The sequence below is a fragment of the Molothrus ater genome, chromosome 21, assembly GCF_012460135.2.
Source record: "Molothrus ater isolate BHLD 08-10-18 breed brown headed cowbird chromosome 21, BPBGC_Mater_1.1, whole genome shotgun sequence".
NCBI lineage: Eukaryota > Metazoa > Chordata > Aves > Passeriformes > Icteridae > Molothrus > Molothrus ater.
The window spans coordinates 10023481-10049389 of record NC_050498.2 but is presented as its reverse complement, the minus strand read 5'-3'; the positions used below and the strand labels follow the sequence as shown (position 1 = coordinate 10049389).

The 25909-nt window shown below is 49.8% G+C and overlaps 1 protein-coding gene across 3 annotated transcripts in view; it reads left to right on the top strand.

Moving 5' to 3' along the window:
* The window catches only part of ACACA (acetyl-CoA carboxylase alpha), a 106086-nt gene extending 80442 nt beyond the window's left edge, over positions 1 to 25644 (top strand). For all 3 annotated transcript variants that reach the window (XM_036394909.2, XM_054517007.1, XM_036394908.2), the window contains 11 exons: positions 3603 to 3746; positions 3851 to 3971; positions 5577 to 5673; positions 7015 to 7111; positions 7730 to 7865; positions 12294 to 12471; positions 13104 to 13216; positions 19662 to 19816; positions 20272 to 20442; positions 23220 to 23356; positions 23534 to 25644. In XM_036394909.2, the coding sequence (XP_036250802.1) occupies positions 3603 to 3746; positions 3851 to 3971; positions 5577 to 5673; positions 7015 to 7111; positions 7730 to 7865; positions 12294 to 12471; positions 13104 to 13216; positions 19662 to 19816; positions 20272 to 20442; positions 23220 to 23356; positions 23534 to 23660 (1476 nt within the window). In that variant the 3' untranslated portion in view covers positions 23661 to 25644. The remainder of the gene's footprint in view (positions 1 to 3602; positions 3747 to 3850; positions 3972 to 5576; positions 5674 to 7014; positions 7112 to 7729; positions 7866 to 12293; positions 12472 to 13103; positions 13217 to 19661; positions 19817 to 20271; positions 20443 to 23219; positions 23357 to 23533) is intronic.
* The last annotated feature ends 265 nt before the right edge of the window (positions 25645 to 25909 follow it).

The window sequence follows — 25909 nt, the reverse complement described above, 5'->3', positions numbered from 1 at the left end:
GTTTTCCCAAATCCTTCTCAGTAACCTCAAGGTGGGAAAACCTTCCCACCGAAATTGTGTGATGCTGCAGACAGACAGACAGACAGACAGACAGACAGACTGAACCTCCTGTGTGTGTGAGACCAGCTGTGGAGCTCTGCTCCCTGGGTATCTGTGAGGAGGGTTGGGCTCTCCAGGCGGGAGCTGCAGGTCCATGGGCACCTGGCTGCTCCTTGCCCTGCTCCCTGCCAGGTGAGGTGCAGTTGCTTTTTTGCCCCTTCCCCCTCTGATCTCACCAAGTGGAAGCAGGGAAAGACTCCACCAGCAGGACCTGCCCGTGGATTTGCAGTCAGGAGCCATCCCCAATAACCATCAGGCTGTCAGCTCCCCACCTCCCCCCAGCTCCCACCTCCCCCATCACTCACCAAAGGGAAAAAAGAGCTGGAGCTGCAGCTTGAAATATATCATGCAATAGTGTATCATGAATTTCTTGTGAATCACATTGGAGGAGCAGGTTTATTTATTTCCGAGACTCTAAATCAATACAAAGTAGGTCTCTTAGTTCTGAAGCTGGGATGGAGTGGGAAAAAATGAGCCCATTGTACTCTTAAAACTTTGGGGAAAGGAGATGACAGCTATATAATTCCATTTACCAGGCACTAGGGGCTTTAATGTGAAGGTGACAGGGAGCTCTTTGTGCATTTAGAGCACCATATCTTCTAAATAAAAGATCTGTAGACTTGATAGTGGAGTATAGCTCTGCCTTTAATAATCTCCAAGCATTAGACCGAGCCAATCTGTTCCCAAGTCAGAAGGGTCCCCCACCGCACGCTCGTAAATTCCGAGTGCAGGAACTGCACAGAGCCAGGGATTAGCAGTGCTGGAAGGGCAGAGAGGAGCTGTCTGTGCTCCCACTGCCAGGCACGGGGCTGTGCATTCTGTGCTCAGCTGGGCTCTCTTCCCTCTTGCTGCTTTTCCCCCTCTAATGCATGATCCGTGCGGGGGAAGAGCTGGAAATGAGCACTGAGCTCTGTCGAGGCTTGACTGCACATAATAGCAGTCAGGTCTGAAGTTCCTGCATTGTGTTCCTACGTTTTTTTTTCTGATGAGACATTCATTCCCATCATTTCTGCCTGTTTATGAAAAATAGGCTATTTATAGGACGTGCATATGCCTCTTCTGCTTCGTGTTCCTGGCAGAGAATATAAATTGTGGGAAGGGAATTGCAATTATTGGAATTATTTGGATAAAAATCTGGCACTTATATTTGATATGAAGACATGATATGCTTGGAATAATAACAGCACTTATGTTACATAATGATTCCCATTCAAGCCCTCCAAGCTGTCATGTTCTCAGATCTTTCATCCTGGGTGAAACAGATGAACCAGCCCAGCCCTCAGCCAGCCCAGCTTTGCAGGGAAAGTCCCAACTCTCCAGCAGCCCAGGTTCTGAGAGGAGAAAGCAGCTGCTCAGCGAGGGTTGGAGTGCTGGAAAATTATTAATATGCACGTGATGGGCCTATGAGCCTGTTGAGGACCATCCTTCAGAGGCTGTTGGAATCCTGGCTCTGCTTGTGCTTGCCAAAAGATCCTCTGAAATAACAAGAAATGTGCTTTCCTAATGGGTTTTTTGAAGATGAGACGAACTCAGTGTTGGCAACGCTGCCCAAGTACTCTGGAATGTTTTGGAAGCCTCCTCCAAGGGAACAAATGGCAGCACAAGAGGAAATGGCCTCAGGCTCTGCCAGGGGAGGTTCAGGTTGGGCATGAGGAAGAATTCCTTCATGGGAAGAGTTTAAGGTCCCAGCCAGACCATTCTGGGGTTCCATGATCCTCCATACCCCCCCGAGTGCCCAGTGCCAGGCTGGGGATGGAGCAGCCCAGGCTGGGCTCTGTGGCCCAGGGCAGTGTCCCCTCTCACCCGCTCCCTCTCCTCACCTGTGCACGTCCCAGCTCATCCCAATCCCAGCTCAAGCTCTCCTCAGAGCAGCTTCTCCCTGCAGCTGGGCACCCTCTGCCCCAGCTCCCTCCTGCTCTGGGATCCCCCTCTGCCCCAGGCTCTGCTGGAAGGGCTGCAGCACTCGGAGGAGGAGCTGTGTGTTTATCTGCATCTCCAAAAAGGGATTTAAGGGTGAGAGCAGTGGTATATTAGGCTGTTTCATTGCCTGTCAGCAGTGCTAAACCTGAGCTGTCTGCAGTGTCTCCAGATAAGCAGGAGCAGAGGCCCATTTTGCATGTACATGCGTTTGCATTAGTTCAGAGAGGGGGAGTTTAAATCCTCTTTATTTTTATTTTCCTCTGTGGGAAGCGTTTAGCTAGGCTTGTGCCTGGCATCTGGAGGCCTGGGCTTTTCTTATCCTTGAACCTAAATCTGTGCTGCTGTCTCTCTACCATGGCTTTGCTTGGTACTGATTTTGTTAGAGGAGGAGGAGAAAGGTGTTGGAGCTCAGAAGGGAGACCCAGGAACATCCCTGTGCTAAAACACACCCTGAATTCTGTATTTGGACGTTAGGTTTGTGACATCTGTGCCTCGGTTTCTCCTGCACATAAACCTTGGCTGGCATCTGCCAGCTCCTCCGTCCCCAGAATGAGCTGTGCTGGGTGTTTGGGGGAGGCCAGGCTGGTGCTGTGTGTTTGAGGGGGTTTTTAAGATCCAAATGAAGCAGGTGTGTAATGTCCTCTGTCTGTTAGAAAGACTCAACCCATAAAAATAACAAACGGCGTGTATTTGCTGGAATGTCAAAGTTATGAGTTTATTTTGTAATGATGTGCTCCTGCCTTCATGAGGTAAACTGGCCGTGGCAGAGGTGTTATTAGTAATATGGAGTCAGTGGAGCAGAAAGCCAAGTGACCGAGAGATCAGTGTATCAGTCAGGGAGAGGGCAAATGGGAAGAGACAGCAGGAGAATGAGAAAAGAGCTGTGCTGCCCAGGCTCAGATTAGAGATGGAGCTGTGCAAGAGAATGAGGAGCCCCAGCCTGCTTCTGGCCAGCCTCTCCAAGGAGCTGCTGGGCCTTTGTTTTCTTTTTTTTTTTTTTTTCCCCAGTTATACATTTAAATACATCCACCCACAGTTTTCCTGGAGCAGTTTGGGATTAGTGAGCTGAGCTGGGCTCAGCGCTCAGGGACTTTGGTCACACTGCTGCTTGGGGAGGGCGAGGGGGAAAACGGCCTCAGTTTCCCCACTGGTATCATTCCCCTTGAGGATCACAGAATCCAGAATGGTTTGGGCAGGGAGGAACCTTAAAGATCCAATTCCACCCCCCTGGCATGGGCAGGGACACCTTCCATTATCCCAGACTGCTCCAAGCCCAGTGCAGCCTGGCCTTGGACACTTCCAGGGACCCACAGCTTCTCTGGGCACCCTGTGCCAGGGCCTCCCCTGGGAAAATTCCTTCCCAATATCCCACCCACCCCTGCCCTCTGTTCACTGGGCATCATGTTCAGCAGCTCTTACCTGCACACAGGGCTTGGGAGGCTGTGTTGGGAGAGGTTTGCTCCATCCTTTCCATTTCCAGGTGATGCTGAGGTGCTGCAGGGCTGGGTCTGTGTGTGCCTGCTTGGCCAGCACCTCCTGCTCACATCCCAGCACTGATGGCTTTCCCATTTCTCTTCCCCCAGGTGCTTGGACGGGAAGTTTACACCTCCAACAACCAGCTGGGAGGGATCCAGATCATGCACAACAACGGGGTGACACATGACACTGTGTGTGATGACTTTGAAGGGGTCTACACCATTCTGCAGTGGCTTTCCTACATGCCAAAGGTAATTCCTGGGCCTGCCAGGTCCGAGGTGCCACTGTTTGCTGTGTTTGCAGGGTTTTGGGAAAGGGGCTCTCACTTCCTTCTGTGTTTCCCTTTTTCCCTTAGAATATCCACAGCCCTGTGCCCATCCTGAAAGCCAAGGATCCCATAGACAGAACCATTGACTTTGTTCCCACCAAGACTCCCTACGACCCTCGCTGGATGCTGGCTGGACGCCCCAACCCAAGTAAGGCCAGGACAGGCAGCGACTCACCTTGTTTTCAGGCTGTTTGCCAGATGTCTGCTACCCAAATATATTTCAGATTCTGTAAAATAATTAGTTCTGAGCAATATGGATAGAGTGTATAAATATTTAGATATAATAATATTATCAATAATATTATTTATAAACAATATCCAAAAGTAGCATGTAAATCCTGAGTGCTCAAGGACACCATACTTTTACAGATGATCTATTTACTGGGAATAGGCACTTCTATGGATTTCTTTTTATGAATTAGGAGAAAGTCCATCCACAGAGGGTCTGTTAAAGGAATCACAATATTCCTGCAGATCTTGGAGAGTTGTTGTATGGGCACCACTGGGGTTGTGCAGCCTGATGTAGGTACAAGCTGCAAACTGGGTGACCATTACTCCTGCTGTTATTAATGAGTTTGGGGGGCTAAAATGAGATTTGTGATAAACTAAGTTTTCTGCTTTTGGATAATATTTTTTCATCATCTCTCAAGCAATTCATCCAGCTGTCCGGGCGCCGCAAATGCCGGCTTCCAAATCGAGTGACTTCAGATTTTAATTTAGTGGAAGCGTTAAGGAAAGCAGATGATTCCCTGTGATAAGTTAAAGCAGATATCTCCTAGGTGAAAAGTTAAAGCCATTTATTAGAGGAGATATTGCCGTGATATTCTTCAAACTGACGCCCGACACGAGGCCAGAATCTCAACGATCAGCTCCGGGCTCGCGATAAAGAGATAATTCTGAAATGGATGGTCACATTTTACAGTGGGGCCACAGAGGCAAGGAATGTAGAACACAGTAATTACAAGTTTGGGCTTGATAAAACACTCTCCATCCTGTTTAAGTCAGCAGAGGTTAGCGTGCTCGGATCTCCACTTTTTAATTGGTTTTGGACTTGGGTTTGCAGAAGCAGAGGTGCTTGTTCAGAGGGAAGAGTTCCTCGGGAGCTCTGTGCCAGGGGGTGAAGCTGGGAGGGATTTGGGGTTTTGGGGGGATTTTTTTGTGGGTTACTTTTATGCAGAGCTTCCCAAAACCCCAGTGCACAGCAGCTGCCCCACAGAATTGTGATTTCTGTAAGTGACTCAAAAATATCATTGAAATTTTTGTGTTTAGTTCCTGGGTTTCTGCAGCATTCCTTCTTTCAAAGAGAGATTAGGCAGGATCAAGAGAAGAATATGAGATAAGTTTTAAAATAGAAATAGATGTGTTGAAAACCATCTTTAATGACTTTACTGCCTTTTGACAAATGTTTGTAGTCTTGAAAAAAGCAGAGTTATTTATTTAAAAGCACGGGAAGTCCCTCTGCTCTCCGAACCCCATCGTTTAACAATAAATGATGCTTTTGCTGATAAATTGCTGTCTTTATGCAGACTAGGAAATGAAATAAGACATGATGGCTGAAGGCAGACAAATGCTCAGCTGTCTAATGTTCCCTTGTATTGTCATCTATTTAAAATTAAATAAATAAAAAGACAGTGCCATGTTCTGCAGCTGGCATTTTTAAGCAAGTTTGATTTGTTGCTTTGATATTCTGTTTTCTTTCTTCCCTCTCTCCTTCCTCCTTTGATTTTTTCCCCTTTTTTTCCCTTCCCTTTAGATCAGAAAGGGCAGTGGCTGAGTGGCTTCTTCGACCATGGCTCGTTCATGGAGATCATGCAGCCCTGGGCACAGACAGTGGTGGTGGGGAGAGCAAGGTAAGTTCTGAGGTGTGTTTAAAGCAATTGTAGAAATCGAGTTTGGGTTATGCTTTGCATTTCTCTAGAACACAACATTCCTGTGATTATTTCGTTCTCTCTCTATGTGTGTATATATATATATATATATAATAGAAGGAGTTGGAAAGAAAGGGATGAGATGACCTTTAAGGTCCCTTCCAACCCATTCCATGGCTCTATAATTCTATAATTTAAAGGCTTCCAGGCTAAGCAGTGTGCCAGGGGTGGAAATCAATGATTTGGCAAAGCCAGAAGCTCTCTGTCCATGCTCAGCTTCACTTGCAGTTCCTTTCTTCTGACAAATTCTGAGTGGCTTTGGACTCTCACACAGCAGGGATATATAACACAAATGAAACAGATTCCTTTCAAAAGCAGTGGCACTTTGAAAAAAACAAATATGAATGTATTCTTCTGGGATTGTTACTGTAAGTGCTGCCAAAACTCATCTCTTGTATGTATGTTTGGAATATGTGTGCTGTTGGCTGTAAATTGTCTTTTATTATTCTATGGCAACTTGTCCAGGGACACACTATAAAACAAGATGTAGCATCTTCATGTGCTAGCCTGATAAAATTTATATGAAGTATTATGGAAAACAGAAGTTGTTTTGAGCTGTTTTCAAGTTCAATAAATAACTGTAATACTTGGATAAAGATGTTCTTTATTAGGTCACATGGGCCCTAATACAGAAGTTATAAGTTACCGATTTAGGACGGCTCCTGCAATTATGGGGTTCCAGCAGACTCTTCATCACAGGGAATGGGAATATTTCAGCCCCTCGGTGCACATGGGCCCTGCCTCTGCCCTGTTTGTGGGAAATCAGCTTGGGCTGGCTGGGGAGGGAGAGGGGGCTCTGCTGGGACTGTCCTGGCAGCGTGGCTTCCATGGCTTTTGTGTGCAGCAGGGCTGGCTGCCCTGGGAGGCAGAGCTGGGCATCCCCCTGGTGCCTGCACTCCTGCCCATCCCCTGCAGATCTGGGGAAAACACAGGAATTGTTTAAAGCCCTTCCCGACCCCTTCTGGGATTCTCTGATTTTTCATGCTCAAATCCACCGGTACCAAAATCTGGGTGATGGCATGTGAAGGGTGGTGGATACACAGATTTACCACTCAGAATCTGGGTGTGGTTTATTCTCTTTGACTTTTAGAGAGGGATGTGCTCATCTTTGGAATAGATTTTGCTTTGGGGGCTGTGACCTCTCTGGAACTCTCCAGCCTCAACTCTTCAAAAGGCCCCAACTCTGCTCCTGTTCCTTGTCTCCCCTGGGTGTTTGTGTAAAAAAAGCAGGAGTGGGAATTTCAGTGTCTCACCTGTTTGCAGGCTGGGAGGAATACCTGTAGGAGTGGTTGCTGTGGAAACGAGGACGGTGGAGCTCAGCATTCCTGCTGATCCTGCAAACCTGGACTCAGAGGCCAAGGTGGGTGGGCTGTGTGCCCCTGTCCCTGTGTGTCCCCTGCACATGTCCCTGTCCAGTGGGGTTCCCTCCTTTCCCCAGGTGTGGTACCCATTCCTGGGGAGCTGGCAGTGCCTGGACTCTGCTGTGTGACCATTCCTACCTTCCTAACCTCCAGGAATTCCCTCAGGACTCAGGGAGGGGCAGGGATCAGGGATCAGAGCTCAGGAGATGTGACAAGTAAAAATCCCTTCCCTGCTCTCCTGCTGTGTCTGCAGTGCTCCATGACCTCCCTGCTCTGACATTTTGCTGTTCCCCTGCCTGGTTTCACAGCCCTGGCCCTGCTTCATCTCTCCAGGGCTTTCTCCTCTCCATGTCCTTTTCTTTCTCTTCTCCTTACAGCATCACAGTGTCAGGCTGTCCATACTCTCTTTTCTTAGCTGAATTATTGGGAATGCTGCTGTTGAAGTTGGTGACAAAAGGATTGTCCTGATTTTCCCATGGCCAGGCAGATCCCACACATTTCACCTGCCGTGTTCCTCGTTGTTTATCCCACATCACAGCTCCTGATGGTTTTTCTGTGTTTTAACTCTTACATTAATGTGCTTCAAGGGCCTGACAGCGGATTTTTCTTCCCACCAGATAATCCAGCAGGCTGGGCAGGTGTGGTTCCCTGACTCTGCCTTCAAAACAGCCCAGGCAATCAAGGACTTCAACAGGGAAGGGCTGCCCCTGATGGTCTTTGCCAACTGGAGAGGCTTCTCTGGGGGAATGAAAGGTAAGCAGCACTTTGGAGCTGTCCTGGGGGTGGTTTGGGCTCTGTCTTGGCTGCTCAGGGCACCACAGAGTGCTGCTTGAAACGTGGTGAAGTGCCAAGGATGTGAGGTTGATAGTGTAAAATGTGAAGTGAAAGATTGGATCAGGAGCCTCTTACCTGTGTGAGGGAGGTTACAGGAGCTCTCAGGGTGGCAGAGGCTGCTGGGCTCTGCTGGCTCCTCAGCTGGGCACAAGGCAGAGCCTTTGGGTTTGCAGAGGCAAAGGTGAGAAGTGGCAGAGGAGGGCAAAATTCTTCCCTCTGGAAAACACCCCTTGCCTGTGAGGGTGGATTCTGCTCCGTGTGCTGCTGCTGCACCCTCTACATGAGCTGCTTTCCCAGCCACACAACTCACTGGGAAGTTGTTGATGTAATTTTAGCTTATTTATATACCTTATTTAGTCCTTAAACATTGTTTTACCTCAAAATGTCATGTCTGGCCTTGCTGGGTTCCTCAGAAGCTGCGTTTGAGCTTTGGGGTTGTGTGGAACAGGCAGCACGAGGATGTTAATATTTCTATTGCATATCCCAAGTCATTCCAGGCAGCTGGCAGCAGGAGGAGGGAAGGACAGAGCCACTGCAGTTTGCACCTTGCTCCTTGCATTTTCCAGCCTCCTGCTTGCTGCTGGTGTCTCCTGACACTCTCGGGGTCCCTTGGGGAGTTGTTTGCAGTTTTGGTTTCAGTGCTGGCTGGGGATTATGCAGGGAGGGAAAATAAACAATTATGCCACCCCTCAGTGCACACAAACACACTGCCAGGAGCCGACTGCACTGTGGGTAAAATGACTCCAAAATTGTGTGTAATGAGTAGGAAAAGATTAGAGACAGCTCTTGCTATGCTGAAAATTGACATTAGTGAAGGGGGAGGAAAAGAAAAAAAAAAAAAAACAGGGAAAAAAATTAAACCCCCTCTTTCCTAGCCAGCCAGGGAGGTCTAATTCCTGCTGCAAAAGAAATAAATAAATAACCCTAAATAAAGGCAGCTCGTGGTGTGGTGCTGTCCCCAACGAGCTCTCTCCGTGGCCAGAAGGCTCCTGAGCATAATGCAGAATGAAATGCTGAAAAGCTGGCTGCAATATTGTGCTGGAGGAGCCATTTGGCAGGGCTTGATTTGGGCTTCACTTGGGCGAGGCGGCGCCGACCCACGGCCGGGAGACACGGAGCGTGAAATTCCCTGGAAATCAGCACCAGGGTCCTGCCTGCCCCAGGGGGCTGAGCACAGGCAAACCCCCCCACAGGGAGCCCTGATCCCCCGGGGGGAGCTCGGGTTTGACTGCTCCCTTCTGCCCGGGACTGAGCCTAAACTGCGATCAAATCAAGGGAAAAGAGACAGAAAAGCAGAGTGAAGAGGCTGGGCTGGGTGGTGGTGCTGGGTTGGGTGGTGGGTGCTGGGTTGTGGGGCTGGGTGCTGGGTTGTGGGGCTGCATGCTGGGTTGTGGGGCTGGATGCTGGGTTGTGGGGCTGGGTGCTGGGTTGTGGGCCTGGATGCTGGGTTGTGGGATTGATGGGGTGGGTTGATGGGGTGTCTTGGCCAGTGTTTTCTCCAGGTCCCCTCTGCTGTTCCAGGCAGGCTGCTGGGATCTGCTCCAGCTCCAGAGGGGCAGGGAGGGCTCTGAGTGCCAGGATTTACCCGCACAGGGAGGTGGGGACACCTGCAGCAGGCTGTGTGTCCCTGTGGGGTGGGCACATCTGGCTGTCTCCAGCCCCAGGAGCAGCAGCAGCTCCACCAGCCTTGGGGAAGAGTTGGGTGTGCAGAGGCAGCCAGCACTTGGTTCTGTTTATTGACAAATATTGGGGTTTAATCAGTTCTTTCCTCAGGAGGCCGGGGCTGCTGGGGCATTCCCAGAGGGAGCAGAGCCAGGCAGGGGGAGTTCACACTCCTGCCAGGCTGAGCCCAAAGGATCCACGGGCACAGAAAGGACCCCAAAGGATGCACGGGCACAGAAAGGATCCCAAAAGATCCTCAGGCACAGAAAGTATCCCAAAAGATGCACAGGCACAGAAAGGATCCCAAAGGATCCACAGGGACAGAAAGGATCCCAAAGGATGCACAGGGACAGAAAGGATCCCAAAGGATCCTCAGGTACAGAAAGGATCCCAAAGGATGCATGGGCACAAAAAGGATCCCAAAGGATCCATGGGCACAGAAAGGATCCAGAGGGATCCATGGGCACAGAAAGGATCCCAAAGGATGCCCAGGCACAGAAAGGATCCCAAAAGATCCACAGGCACAGAAATGCTCCCCTGACCACCTGCTGGAAAATGAAATCCCTTCCTGATCACACCTGGGAAATCTGAGGGAGGTTTGGAGCTCTGAGAAAGCACCAGGTTCCCCCAATTCCTCTGCCTCTCCTCCCTCTGCCCTGTTCAAACAATTAGTGCTGCTCTTCTCTGCACTTCACCTGAGTAAAATATACACCCGTGGCAGGAGTGAAAAATGTATTGCTAATTACACAATTATATTATTATGTAGCACTAGTAAAAAATGTCTAGTAAAGAATTAATTCAGTTAAAATAATTTGAATCAAGCAATTATTTTCTTAACACTAGAATTAGCTGAAAGTACTTCAAGTGGTTTATTACTAGCACTACATAATAAAATAATTGTATAATTAGTAATAAATTTGTCACCCCTTTTGAGTCTTTTTCTTTGCTCAGGACAAAGGGAAAGGTTGGAGTTTTGTTTGGTTCTCACTCCTCACTGTCTCTGCTGGGATTTATGTTTATTCCCAATTAGAGGGAATAAATTGTTCTTCCTTTTGTCAGCCTTTGATACCTCTTAAATAAGATGAAATTCCCTTTCTTGGGTGTTTGGGCAATGACCTTGGAAATGAAATGGAGAGATCCTATCAGTGCCTGTGGTACTAATATATATTTTTATATATTTTTGTGTATAAAATTTGTATATAAAATTTCTTTATTCATATATATATGAATATAAAAATTTTATATATATTAAAATATATATTATTCATATAAATATAAACATAAAAGAGTGTTTCCTAAAGAGTTAATTGCTTAATTGTGTTCATGTTAATACTTAACACTAAAATGAGGGTTAAATGACAAAGGCACCTTGGCTGTGGTCTCTCCCTTCCCCAGAAATGAGGCTTTCCTCGAGGGATAGGAGGATTTTAGATGAATAAAAGTGTCTCAGTGTTCCCAGGCTGTTCCTGTTGCAGCAGGTGTGAGGTACATAAATGCGGATCCTTTATTTTCTCTACACTGGTATTTTAATGGCCAGAAAAAATGAGGCAAACTGGGAGGGTGCAAGCAGAAAACCCAAATGATGGAGGGGGTTGGAAGAGGGATGAGGGATGGATACCTGCAGTGTTTGAGGACAAACCCCACTGAAAATGCTGCTGCTGTTTGTGGTGAGCCAGAAGGAGAGCAGACATTGTGTAGGTGGTACCAGAGGTGTTGACATGAAATTAATGGGGAGGGAGGGGAAGTTTGGCTGAGTTCTGAGGGAAATCTCATCTGTTTGGCTGTGGAAATGTCCCTAAAGAAGCAGATTTATTGTTTGGGGTTTCTAAATGGGAGCTTTCAAAAGCACTGTGGAAGAAACAGTCCTGTGTGAACAAAGAGGTGGGCTAGATGAGCCTAATAACTATTTTTCATTTCTTGTATTTTGATTTAATACTTGTAGATATAATTATATGTAACAAAATATATATATTCAAGAGTGCCTGTTTCCATTACAAACTGTATCCATTAGAAACTATATCATCTCATAGAAATTCTTCTGCCTTCCCTTTTTCTCTTTTATTTAAATCACCTTTGGGGCTGATATTTTCAATGTACTGTCTTTACACAGTGGAGTTGTTCTTATTAATTTTGAGCAAAGTGCCTTAAACAAATTTTAATGGAGGGAGAGTGGAGTGCTGTTCCCCATCCCTCTCCACACACATTTTTATGAAGATCTGGAAAAGCTCTGCTGCCCTTAGGTGCATTTCATTCACATTACATGAGTTGTGGGAGAGGTCTGGGGTAGTGAGTCTGAAATTGGGCAGTGCAGACGTACCCAGGCTGATTTCCCAAACTGTGGGAATGTTCATGGGCTGGGAAGGCAGGGATGGATCATCCCCAGGACACCTGGTGTGGAGCAGTGATGAGCTGTGACGCCAGGCTGTGTGTCCCTGTCCCAGCCACCCTGACCATCTCTGTGTCCTGTCCATCCATCCTGACCATCTCTGTGTCCATCCCATCCCTCCTGACCATCTTTGTGTCCATCCCCATCCACCCTGCCCATCTCTGTGTCCATCCCATCCCTCCTGACCATCTTTGTGTCCATCCCCATCCACCCTGACCATCTCTGTGTCCATCCCAGCCATTCCTGACCATCTGTGTGTCCTGTCCATCCATGCTGACCATCTGTGTGTCCCTCCCCAGACATGTATGACCAGGTGCTGAAGTTTGGTGCCTACATCGTGGACGGCCTGCGCGAGTACCGGCAGCCCGTGCTGGTTTACATCCCGCCGCAGGGCGAGCTGCGCGGCGGCTCCTGGGTGGTCATCGACCCCACCATCAACCCCAGGCACATGGAGATGTACGCTGACAGGGACAGCAGGTACAGACCCTCTGCCTGGACATGCTGCTGGGGCTGCCTGGCTGCCCCTCATGGCCTGGGGACGGGTGGTTTCCATGGGGTTGGACGTGTGGGGCCTCGTCTGCGTTTTCGCTGTGGAGAAAGTGGAGCTAAAAATTCCTCCAGTCTCCCAGATGGAGGAGGAATTGAAAATATGACTCTGTGTTTTTAGAAGGCTGATCTATTATTTTATGGTATTATATTAAAGAATGTTATACTAAACTATACAGATATTACAGATATTTACAGAAGGCTTAACAAGATACTACTGAAAAAGCTGGGACTCTCTCCAGAGTCCTGACACAGCTGGACTGTGATTGGTCATTAAATAAAACCAATTCACATGGTGGATAAACAGTCTCTAAACTACATTCCAAAGTAGCAATACACAGGTGAAGCAAATGAGATAATATTGTTTTCATTTTTCTCTGAGGCTTCTCCGTTCCCAGGAGAGGAAATCCTAGCAAAGGGATTTTTCAGAAAATGTGACAGTAACAATCCTCCCGTTGTTCTGTCTCCCTCCCCACGCTTTCCAGCAGGTGTTGAACCATTCAGTGTAGTGTCTGATGACACAGAGTCAGGTGCAAGAAGTGCTGTTCTTTTTTCTCCTGCAGAGGAGGGATCCTGGAGCCCGAGGGCACGGTGGAGATCCGGTTCCGCAGGAAGGACCTGGTGAAGACCATGCGCAGGGTGGACCCCGTGTACATCCACCTGGCCGAGCGCCTGGGTACGTGGCACAGCCCCTGGGCACCCCTCAGGGGGCATCTCATCAGTGCTTTTCATTCTTATTTACTGACATTTTTATCTGTGTGGCTTGGGAAGAAAACCAGCGAGACCACAGCATGTGTGTGTGACCGTGCTCACAGGGGTCCCAGGGTGAGGGAAGAGATGAGGATCTGACTCCGTGTTTCACAAGGCTGATTTATTATTTTATGATAAATATTACATTAAAACTATACTAAAAGAATAGAAGAAAGGATTTCCTCAGAAGGCTGGCTAAAAATAGAATAGGAAAGAATGATAACAAAGGTTTGTGGCTCGGACAGAGAGTCCGAGCCAGCTGGGCTGTGATTGGCCATTAATCAGAAACAACCAACATGGGCCAATCACAGATGCACCTGTTGCATTCCACAGCAGCAGATAATCATTGTTTACATTGTGTTCCTGAAGCCTCTCAGCTTCTCAGGAGGACAAATCCTAAAGAAAGGATTTTGCATTAAAAATGTCTGTGACAGGTGTGTACCTGTGAGATGACGCTCATGCATGCTCAGCATACCCAGGGTGTGGAATATTGTGGGCTTTTGAGCTGATTTCTCTTTTTTATTATATTTTATTGACTGGATCTCACAACAGACCCTCACTGCAGATGCCTGAGTCTAATTTCCAGCTCAGCAATTGCTCAGCTCACTAAAGGTCTGTGGGCCAAGCCTTCAGCAGGTGTCATTTCACATAAGGAAGGGTTTGATCAGACATTTTGGGCTGCTGGACTGTCACTGAGTGTCTGGGGTAGTTTGCAGCAATGACATCTGTGTGCTCTTCAGTTCCAAGGGAATGAGGAATGTTGTCCATGTCTCTGTGAGCAGGGGGCTGTGCAGAGCTCAGTGCTGCCATGGCCAGGGTTGTGTTATTACCGCTCCGAGTGATCCCCGCGCCTGCTGTACACTCAACATCCCAAAGTACAGAGTGTTCAGCAAAATGCACTTAATATCAGATATGTTCTCTCTCGGGGGAATAGGCTTTTTAAATAGTCCTTTACTGGCTCTTACTGTAAGACTATAATCTTACAGAGCCTCCTTTTACCTCCAAAATTGACTACATTTCAGTGGAGGGAGAAGCGTGCCATGTGGGTATGGCTTGAATTTATAAAGCCTTTTGGGATCCTTCAGGAGGAAGAGTGTTCTGCAAATGACTGATAAATCCTGGCTATTGCTGCAGTTATGTTTTATTATTTGGCTTTTTTTTTTAATTTATGGCAGGGCAACAATTTATATACAAAACAGCCCTCCTGATAGGCCTCGGGAAGAGCATAGTAACGGGTGAAGGGTGAGGGGTGCCCTGGGATGGTGGAAGGTGTCCAATGAAATGATCTTTAAAGTCCTTTTCAACTCAAACCATTCTGTTATTCCGTGACTTAAATCCCAGGTTAAAAGTCTGCAGCAAGGAGGTTATTTTCAGAAAACCTCACTTTTGGCCTCTGTCAGACTTCACAGTGTTCCTTTAGGAGCAGAGGGACAGTGACCACCCCAAATCGTGGGGACCCAGCTCAGAGTCCCAGAAAAGCCTCTCTGGAGGTGTTCAGTGGAGTTCCTCAGGCAGGCAGGGCCCTCATCCCCCTCTCCCACGGGTGGTGTCAGACAGGGAGCAGGAATCTCCAGGAAGGAGAAATCAGAGGTGTCCTTAGGGAGGGGAATGTGCTGAGCACTCAGCTGGGCCCTGCAGGTGAATGGCCCTGCAGGGCAGCCCTGCTGCTGCTGGCAGTGTTCACCTTCACCTGCCCACAGCCCTGGCAGTGCCAGCAGCACAGCAAGCCCTGCTCCAGCAGAGCCCATGGCCTGGGGACGGATCCATCCCCTGGAGAATGCTCTGGACAAAGGCTGGAGTGTGGCAATCCTGCGGGGAGGGGGAGCAGAGCATCACCTTCACTCTCACCTCTGTGCTGCAGGGCACCTGCAGGCCACCCCTGAATCCTGTGGGACACGGAAAAAACCCACAGGGGCAAAGATGGGGTAGAGTTTCCTGCCAACAGCCTCACAAACCCAGCTCCATGTGAGGAGCCAGGAGCCTGCTCGGGGCTTTTTCCCCCCTCTTCCTCTACAGGGTAATTACTCCCAGCAAACTCCATACACTTTAATTAAAATGACTGCAACACAAGAGCAAGTCACTTACAACTGTACATAGGGAGAGCTCTAAAAGCTTCAGTCACTGATAAGCATCTCCCTGAGATGGATGTAATTGCTGCCAGCACTGGCTGATCATCACTGTTGTTTTGCCACTAATTCAATACCAGAGCAGCAAAGCCAGGATTGCAGGACACACTGAATTGCATAATTTTTCCCCCTTTTTTTTTTTCCCTTTTTTTTTATTTTATTTTTTTGCTGGTTTTCTTTCTGGCCAATTTAAAATTTGTCAAAGTCGGTCTTCTTCTGGATCACTGCCCTTTGATATTTCGCGCACTCCATTTGCCACAAACAAGCCGCAGGGCCGCAGTTCATGCTGACTCCAGCAGAAGCAGAGAAAGCTCCATTTATCTTACACTGCCTGCTGAATTCTTACTCATTAGCTGGGGGTTCACTGCCTCTCTTTAACCCCTGAGTGGCTGTCATCCCTGCCCAGAGCTCTGGGGAGCAGCACCGGGGAGCTGCTCTCCCGCCAGCCCACGCCGGGGCTGGACGTGGTGGATGGGGAGATATTGAATCATTTGACATAAACCTGTTCATTATCAATTCTGCAGCAGCATTGCTGCAATGTTGATTAGCCCCCGTGGTTTATTAAAGTGTCACTCAGAGCTGGGCTGCTCCAGCAAGGGGCAGGGGGAGAGAGGGTGGCCCTGCCCCTGGCCCAGGGCAGGTCCCCACGTGGGGAGGGACATCCCCACAGGTGGGCAGGGATCACCCAGGAATGTGGGCACGGGCAGCCTGCAAGCCTTGGGCCACAGCTCAAAATACAGAGACTCAAATTTTATTGATTTATTACAATTAGACTAAAACACGTGGTGAAAATAAGCCTCACTGTACAGATTCTGTGCCTCTTGTCAGAGGTGCAGGGAAATGGGTGCAAAGATGGGGTGGGATGTGGGTGAAAGGAATGGCAGAATGGCTCCAGTTACAGCAAGGCTGGCTATTGCATTTCCATGTTTCTGGTAGGAAAAAGGCAGCCTCCAGTCATCACCTGCTGCACGCTGTGATAGTGGGAATGTCCTCCTTGCTGGTCCTGTGAGGTGTTCCTGTGTGCTGAATGCGCCTCTGGTTTTATTTATTTCATTCATTTCATTTCCTAGGGCAGTCAGTCCGCGCTGCTGGGGCTTGGTTCACACCTTACTTGGCTAAAGAGCATCCAAAATTGCCTTTAAATTTCCAAATAATGAGTGAACACTCAAGTATTCATCACTCAGCTCCACTTCAGCACAGCAGCTCCTCTCTGGAAATGAACATTTTGGGGTGCAGGACCAAAACTGACCCTCACTGCCAGTTTTTCAGGAAAACCTGGGAGGAGCCCTGCTCTTCTGATTCCACCTCTCACGGGGTGCTGGATAAACACAGGTTGTAACTTGGTTTTGTGGGTGATGCTGTTTCAGAAGCTGCTTCCCCGTGCAGGTGCTGCTGCATTTAAATTGGTGTTAATTCACAATCACAGGGCTCCCAGAGCAAGTCCTGCTTTCTCTCAGCTCCTCCTTGGCACTGGGGTATCCTCCCAGAGGGGCTGGGGGTTGGAATTTTTTGGAATTATGTCCCTGCCACACTTCAGCTGCTGGGAAATGAGACCTGAGGAGCAAAGAGAGGGAAGGGGCAGGGTGGGAATCACAGGGATTCTGTGCAAGGATATTTGCAGCCTGTGCCACGAGCTGGTGTGACCTTCACTGGCTGTTCATGCTGCACCTTTCTGACATAAATCCTGCTGAATATTTAGTGAAGCAATTACAGCCTGTCTCATTTAAAGAAACAAGAGACAATCCAAAAATGCCTGTCTCTCCAGGGACGTGAGTGGCTCCCTGTGACCTTCCCTCTCCCCTCTGGAGCAGCTCCCTCCAGCTGGGCTGGGGGAGTTTCTGGGCAGCCTGGACACCTTTGGCATTTCTGCTGCCTTTGCTGATTTCCTGGAATCCCAGGATGGTTGGGATTGGAAGGAACCCTAAAGCTCATCAGGGACACCTTCCCCTGTCCCAGGGGGCTCCCAGCCCTGCCCAGCCTGGCCTTGGGCACTGCCAGGGACCCAGGGGAAGCCAGAGCCTCCCACCCTCCCGGGAGAGAATGAATTTATGTTTGGCCACTGTTTCGCTCAGGGCAGGAGCAGAGGAGGTGAGGTTCAGGTGTGAGGCTGTTGCTGCAGTGGAGTGAGGTGGGACCCAAAGCTGCTGCTTCCCCAGGGCATCTTTCCAACCTGGTTAAGGCAGGTTCTGCTGCTGATTCAAAGAGAAGAGAGGAAGGCTTGTAGAGCCAGGGGGTGCTGGGTGCTGCCTGCCCTGGGGGGCTCTGGGGTGTTGGGAGCAGAGCCGAGAGGTTTCCCAGCCCCTTCCCATCCCAGCGCTCTGCGGAGCCGCGGTGACACGGAGGCTGCAGAGGAAAAGGTGACATTTCCTGGCCCTGCCCTGTGCTCCCTGCCAGGCCAGGAGGGTCACTCGTGTTCCTGGTGCTGCCCCACCCGTGTGCCAGCTCTCTCCTCATGGAATGGGGCTGTCTGGGAGCGCTGCTCCTTTTGTTTCCCTAGTGATTAGCAGCCAATCCATACCTGGAGGTCTATAATGCTCCTATGATTTAAACTTTAACAGTTTCATTAACTGTCAAGTACCTCTAGAGCAAAGGAATCCCATATTTTAACTCCCCTCTCCTTGCCAGGATAAGATTTGTGGAAGGAGACTTCTTTTTTTCCCTTTTATTTATTTATTTATTTATTTTTTACCTTAAGAAATAAATAAATAAAGCCCAGGCTTTCTGAAAAACCCTGAGGCCTCGAGATCTGACTAGGAAAGAAAGAAAACCATTCCAAGATATTTAATTGTACAGGGGGCTTACGGGATTGATCGAGAGCTTAGCTTTTTACAATGGTGCAGTGAATAAGAAATGCTCCTGACAAACGATCGATGATGGGATAATCACTCTTTATCCCCCCTCCTCATTGTTACCTTCTTTCTTCCAGGAGAACAGGGTTCAGAAGTCAAAAATCTTTATAGACGCTGCTTTTAAATTAAGCAGAAAATAGACATTGACATATTTGTTAATCTCACCTAAATCATTACTGGGCCTGCCTGGGTGGACTCGGTGGCAGGGGCTGGAATTCACCAACAGGGCTGCCCTGAGTGCTTGTGTTGCCATTGAAACCAGGGAGCCTGGGAGTTCAGCCTGGATAAATATAGATAATTTTTTATTCTGAAGGTTAGAAGGGGAGCTTCTCTTAATTAAAACCTTCTTACTCGCATCTGAAGGGTTAGGTAACATTTATATTGGTAGGCACAGGGAAAACATTCCTTCCCTGGGAAGGATCTCTGTCTGGAGGGCTTGTGCCTTGGAAAAATACACATATGGGGTGTGTGAGCAGGCACTGGAATAATAACATCTATGGGGTGTGTGAGCAGGCCCTGGGGTGCTCAGGCCACTGGGGAGCTCCTCCCTTTGGTCCAGCAGCCTTGGATTATTGTGCCTGTGGGAATGAGGCGTGGAAGGAGCAGCAGCATCCCGGGATGGAGCCCCCAGGATGCTGTCTCAGCTCCCAGCTGTGGTTTAGAGGCTTCCTGAGCACAGGTTAATATCTGCTCTTCATGCTCAGGAGCCTCTGCTGGAATCTCCCTGCATGGATTTGTCTGATCCCCCTCTGTGAGCCTGTTTGGGCAGTGAATTCGAGCCTTGGATCGTGCACTGGGTGAAGCTGGTCCCTCCTGGGGTTTCTGTAAAGCTTCTGCCCACTGGTTTAAGCTGGGTTTGTTGGCTTGGGGGTGCTCTGGCTTCCTGCTGGGATTGCAGAGCCCCTGGAGTGGGCTAAGGGAGAGCTTGCAGTGGTGAAGGTGGAGTGCCATGGTCTGTGTTTCTTGCTAAATGAACAGCAGTGTTGGGACATTATTCTCTTTTAGGAGTAAGTCCTGTAAATGTCACTTAATTGATGGCTTAGATGGTTGGCATTTAAATGGAACAGAGTTTCCATGGTGAAAACACCCTCAGAGCCCTTGCCAGAGTCTCTGTGGCACAAAATCTGGGCTGGAGCAGAGATTTGCTGGGCACTGCTGGGAGCTGATGCTCCAAGGCTTGTCCTTTGGCTTTTCCAAGTGCTGGACTGCCTGGAACTGCACCCCTGAGCTTCCCCAGGGTGTGATCTGTGACCCCTGAGCTGTGTGTGGTTTCAGGCACCCCCAGGGTCTGATCTGTGTGTGGTTTTGGGTACCCTGAGCACCCCCAGGGTCTGATCTGTGTGTGGTTTGAGCACCCCAAGCTCCCCCAGGTTCTGATCTCTGTGTGTGGTTTCAGGCACCCCCGAGCTGAGCCCGGCTGACAGGAAGGAGCTGGAGGCCAAGCTGAAGGAGAGGGAGGAGTTCCTGGTGCCCATCTACCAGCAGGTGGCCATGCAGTTCGCTGACCTGCACGACACCCCCGGCAGGATGCAGGAGAAAGGGGCCATAACTGTGAGTGTCCCACAGCTTCCCTGGGGATGGGGCTGGAGCCAGACCCTCCATGGCCCTGTGGAGCTCCTGGTGTCCCACAGCTTCCCTGGGGACAGGGCTGGAGCAGACCCTCCATGGCCCTGTGCAGCTCCTGGTGTCCCACAGCTTCCCTGGGGATGGGGCTGGAGCAGACCCTCCATTATCCTGTGCAGCTCCTGGTGTCCCACAGCTTCCCTGGGGATGGGGCTGGAGCAGACCCTCCATCACCATGGACAGCTCCTGGTGTCCCACAGTTTCCTGGGGATGGGGCTGGAGCAGACCCTCCATGGCCCTGTGCAGCTCCTGGTGGGATCCCTGGGGGATCTCCCTCTCGTGCCAGGGGACAGAAGGGGTCCCAGCCCGGGTTTAATTTGGGAATGAGCCGTGTCTGTGTCTGTTCCTGCTGTCCCTCACCGCTGTCCCCGTGCCCCGGGCAGGATGTCCTGGACTGGAAAACCTCCCGGACGTTTTTCTACTGGCGGCTGCGGCGGCTGCTGCTGGAGGAGGCCGTGAAGAGCAAAATCCACGAGGCCAACCCCGAGCTGACGGACGGGCAGATCCAGGCCATGCTGCGCCGCTGGTTCGTCGAGGTGGAGGGCACGGTCAAGGTCAGTGTGGGCTGGTGGCACCAGGGACAGCAGGGACCACGGCCATTCCTGCCAGGGTGCTGCTCAACCTGCAGGCTCTGAAGGAACGGCAGGGAGCTGCTCTGGGCTTGGTTTGGTCACAAGCCTCCAATCTCAGTTTATTTTATTATTTTATTTTATTTTATTTTGTTTTATTTTATTTTATTTTACTTTATTTTATTTTATTTTATTCTTTTAATTTTATTATTTATTTTATTTTATTTTATTTTACTTTATTTTATTTTATTTTATTCTTTTTATTTTATATTTTATTTTATTTTATTTTATTTTATTTTATTTCAGTTTATTTTATTCTATTTTATTTTATTCTATTTTATTTTATTCTATTTTATTCTATTTTATTTTATGTTATTCTATTTTATTCTTTTTTATTCTATTTTATTCTTTTTATTTTATTTATTTTATTCTATTCTATTTTAGTCTACTTTATTCGATTCTTTTTTATTCTATTGTATTCTGTTTTGTTTTTCTATTTTTTCTATTGTATTCTATTTTGTTTTTCTATTTTTTCTCTTTTATTCTATTTTTCTATTTTTTCTATTTTATTCTATTTTTCTATCTTTTTTTCTCTTTTATTCTATTCTGTTTTATTTAATTTTATTTATATTGCTTAATTTTATGTATTTATTTAATTTTCCTTTATTATATTACATTATTTAATTTTATTTATTTTCTTTCTTTATTTGTTTCATTTTATTTTACTTTGTGTTACTTTATTTTAATTTGTTACTTTACTTATTTTACTTTATTTTTTTTTTAATTTTATTTATTTTACTTTCTTTTTAAAAATTCTGTTTTATTTCAGTGTTTTATTTTTTAATTCTATTTTTTTTTTTGTTCTGTTTTTGAAGTCCCCAGCACCCAGGGGTTCCAGGGAAGGGGGGAATGTTCTCTGGAGGGCAGCAGCCTTTCCAAGGTAGAGCCTGAGCTCTCCAAAAGCAGGCAGCTCGTTAGCTAATACATTACACCAATCAAGGAGAGTTATCTTAAGCCACAATTAATCTGCTCCCTGGCATATGTTGATAGGGAAGCATCATGCTGTTTCTTAATTAAAAGCAAACGGATTAAAAATGATTAATAAGAGTATTAAATATTCTCCTAAACGAAAAGCTTTGGGATTCTTGGGTAAATGGAGCTTTCCTCAGGTCTGGGGCTGTGCTGCAGCTTCCCGGGCTGGGCTTTCCCCCCTTCCCTGGAACCTGCCTTTGTATGCAGGGGCTGTTTGCTGCCTGGCAGGGGCACAGGCAGGGAGCAAAACTCCGAGTTTCAAATCATCATAAGGAGAAAAACAATGAAATAAGCAAAATCTTGAAGTGACATCACCGGGCTGAGACAATCAGAGGCATCGTGTGAAAGGAAATAAAATCATCCTGGGGTTTCTGAAGTGTGTCAGGGGCTGGGATGGGCTCTGACACCAAAATTCCTCCCTGGGAGGGTGGGCAGGCCCTGGCACAGGGTGCCCAGAGCAGCTGGGGCTGCCCCTGGATCCCTGGCAGTGCCCAAGGCCAGGCTGGACAGGGCTGGGAGCAGCCTGGGATAGGGGAAGGTGTCCCCTCTGCACAGCTCCTGACAGGAGGGGACAGCCAGGGAACAGGGACAGAGGAGAGGGAACAGCCTCAGGCTGGGCCAGGGGAGATCCAGGGCTGGAAACTGGGAAGGAAATTTCCTTGGGAAGGAAAATCCTCCATGGAAAAGGAAAATCCTCCATGGAAAAGGAAATTCCTCCTTGGGAAGGGAAATTCCTCCTTGGGAAGGAAATTCCTGCATGGAAATTCCTCCCTGGGAAGGGCTGCCCAGCCCTGGCCCAGCTGCCCAGGGCAGTGCTGAGTGCCCATCCCTGGAGGGATTTAAAATCCCTGTGGATGTGGCACTTGGGGACACGGTCAGTGGTGGCCTTGGCAGTGTGGGGAGTGGCTGGACTCGGTGACCTCAGCGGTTTGTCCAGCCCCAAGGACTCTGGGACTCCTGGCTCTGTGTCCCAGAGGTCTGGCTCGGGAGGTGCCACCACGGTGTCAGCACCCCCAGCTCATTGTCATTCTGCCTTTGACTTGGTTAGTGATAACAGAGAAGGATAGTGCACCTTTAAATGAGGAGCTTTGTGTTTAATTACCCAAATAAAATGACATAAATATGAATGAGTGCTAATGGCAGTACTTGCTTTTCCGGAAACCATTAACAAAACGATTCTTAAATGATTTGTAAAGAAAATGAGAGGAGAGGAGAGAAGGCTGTTAGGGGCTCACACTCTCCTGAGTTATTACACAGCCAACTATCTAGCAAATATCAGGTGAAATGATCTTGTGAAAGGCACAAAGGGGGTTGTGGCTGAGGGTCCAGACACTCCAACCTGCTCTGCTGAGCTGGAGCAGGGGTCCCAGCAGTGCTGGGGCCACCAGCATGGGCAGGCTGGAGGCGATGGGGACTCACAGGTTTAGCACTGGGAGAATCCCTGGAGCAGCTGCATGTCAGGTCAGCCATGTTCCACCAGAATTTGGGGAGCTGATAACCAGGGAAACTGGGATTTATCTGGGACAGCTGCAGCTTGTTCCCTGCAGCACTGACCAAGCACCTCCTTGGTCCCCTTCCATCACATTCATGGCAGGATGCAAACGAAATGGATAATGTTTGACCTTGTGCTGAAAGTCAGGTGTGTTTGTGGGGGTGCCCAGCCAGATGTGTGGGGTGAATCTGGGCAGTGGGCAGGGCTGGGTGCAGGCTGAGCTGTGGCATTTTGGCAGGCCTACCTGTGGGACAGCAACAAGGACCTGGTGGAGTGGCTGGAGAAGCAGCTGACGGAGGAGGAGGGCGTTCGCTCGGTGGTGGAGGAGAACATCAAATACATCTCCAGGGATTATGTGCTCAAGCAGATCAGGAGGTGAGCAGGGAGGGGGCCTGGCTGGGCTCGGGGCTGGCTCCAGAGCTCCTGCCCTCCCCGTGGGGCACGAGTGTCCTGAGGAAGCTCCCGGCTGCTCCCGGCCCACTCACAGCCCCCTGGAATCCCTGCTGGGAGCTCCGGAGCTGCCTCACTCTCTGCCCTCTCTGCTCTTCACAGCCTGGTCCAGGCCAATCCCGAGGTTGCCATGGATTCCATCGTGCACATGACCCAGCACATCTCCCCCACGCAGCGGGCCGAGGTCGTGCGGATCCTCTCCACAATGGACTCTCCCTCCTCCACGTAAGAGCCCGGGCTGCTCCTGGCCCTGCCCGGGGCGGGAACTGCCCTTTGTCTGCTCGGGGAGGCTCCGGGAGCGCTGCTGCAGGGACAGTTTGATTGTTCCAGACCAGGCTGGCCAGAGGGAGCGTTTCCTGTGGCCAGGGACACGAGGCAAACGTACAAACACGAGCGGAACGGAGCCGTCCTCCTGTACCTTATTTATTGATCAGAGCGGGGCTGGGCGCTCCGGAACCGCGAGGCCTTGGCGTGGCAGGGCCTGCAGGGACACCCCTGTCCCTCCAGGGACGCCCCTGTCCTTCCAGGGACACCCTGCCCCTGCAGGGACCCCCTGCCCTCCCTCCCCTGCTCCCCGTGCCCGGCAGCAGCAGCTCCGTGCTGACAAGTGCCAATGTCCCCCTGTCCCCTCCCCGCAGCCCCCGGCTCTGTCACCGGTGATTTGTGTGTCACCCTCTGTCAGTGGTGATTTGATTTGTGTGTCCCACGTCTGTCTTGTCTCCTAGATAAAGGAAAACCAGCCTTTAGCTGCTGTGGCCGTGCCCCCAGGAGGCTCCCGGGCTCCCCAGGGCTCTGAAGGGTTTTAGGGGGCAGGAATTTGGGGGCTGAACCCCTGTGGCTTTGCCTTTGTGCCCAATTCCTTTAGAGCAGGCTGTGAATTTTGTGAAAGGTCCTTCTGGGAGGAGGCACAAGAGACCAAAGTGCAGCTGCTCAGCATTTCTGCTCTCCCTCCCCTGGTGTTTTCTGGCGGGTGGGGAGTGCTCATCCCTTCCTGAGGGCAGCAGGAGGCAGCTCCAGGCAGCTGAGGTGAGGCAGGAGAAAGGACAGAGCCAAATCCCCCAGTGGGGCTGGAACTGCAGAAGGAAATCTCGGTCTGAGGATCTGAGGAGAGCTTTTCTCCATCATCCTGCCCTGCCCCAGAGCTGCCTGGGCTGGGGAGGGGCCACTCTTTCCTGGGAATGTGAAAAAATGTTGGGTTTGGTATCTCATGGGAATGGTCAGGAAGAAGCGGGTGGCAGCTGAGTGCAGGAAGGGGCGGCAGCTGCTCAGGTCCCCCCAGGCCAGCCCAGATCCCCAACTTCTTTCTACGTGTTTTTTATGTAACAAAAGCTCAGAGAAGCTGCAGTGCTGGAGGGAAGCAGAGCCCACCCCTCACACACAGCTCCAGCACGGGGCTGGGCTGGGCTCTCCCGGGCTCACCAGTGATGGTCCTGGAAGAATTTCAGATTTTACAGCCCCTCCTTTAGTCCAGCAGGAAGGGCTGTAGGTCAGAAGTGTGGTACATCAGGAGGGCTGTTTGAGGAGAGAATTAATCAATGATGCTGCCAGTGCCTCTCACCTGTCCCTGTTTCCTCCTGAAGTGCAATGCAGCCCTTCTGCCTGTGCTGCCAGTGACTGGAGGTGCCAGCCCGGGGTCGCTGCTCCCCTGCCCGTGGCCAGCAGAGCTCGGCCACCTGCAGGATTTGCTTTTTCTTAATAGTTAAGAACCCTAATTTGATTTAAGAGATTTTTTTTTCCACTAGAGCCCCCTGAACAAGCCCCAAAGATGCTTTTGCTTACGCCAGGGTGGGCTGCAGCAGGACACACAGACAGAGAATGTGTCAGCCAGGCAGGACCGGGACTCGTGGGGTCCTCCCTGTCCCCACGGTGGTGTCACCAGAGTCCCTTTCCCAGGGCATCTGCAGGTGCAGTGGGAGGGGTCCCCGTGCCCACCCTGCCACAGCCCCCCCATTTCAGTGTTACAGCACCGGCTCGGGCCTCGCTTCATCTGGGGGTGAAGCAGCTCCAGAAAAATCTGTTGGGTGGCACCGGGGTCTGGCAGTGCCCCGGGGGCTCTGGGCCTGCTGGGCCCTGTGGCAGCAGCACCTGGGATGTCCCCAGGGGTGTGGGGGGGTCACCGGGTGGGGGGAGCCCCCTGGGTACGAACGGTTCTCGCTGGTGCTGAAGAATTTCACTTACCTCAATTTCTTTTAATAAAAAGAATGAATTACAGAGCTGCTGCTGCTGCCAGTGCAATCTGTCACCCCTGGCCTGGGGGAGCTGAGCTTTGCCTGAGGCCAGGACTGCAGAGAGGGTTGGGTTCTGTGGGGTCCCAGCTCATCCCCCAGCTCTGCCCCATCCCGGGTCCCCCCAGGTGTCCCCAAGCCTGGTGGCGGCCACTCCCCATTCCCATCCTCCATTGTCATCTTCAGCATCACAGTCCATGGAGACAGGGAAAAAACCCCGAACCCCAGTGACTGCTGCTGAGGTGGGAGAACT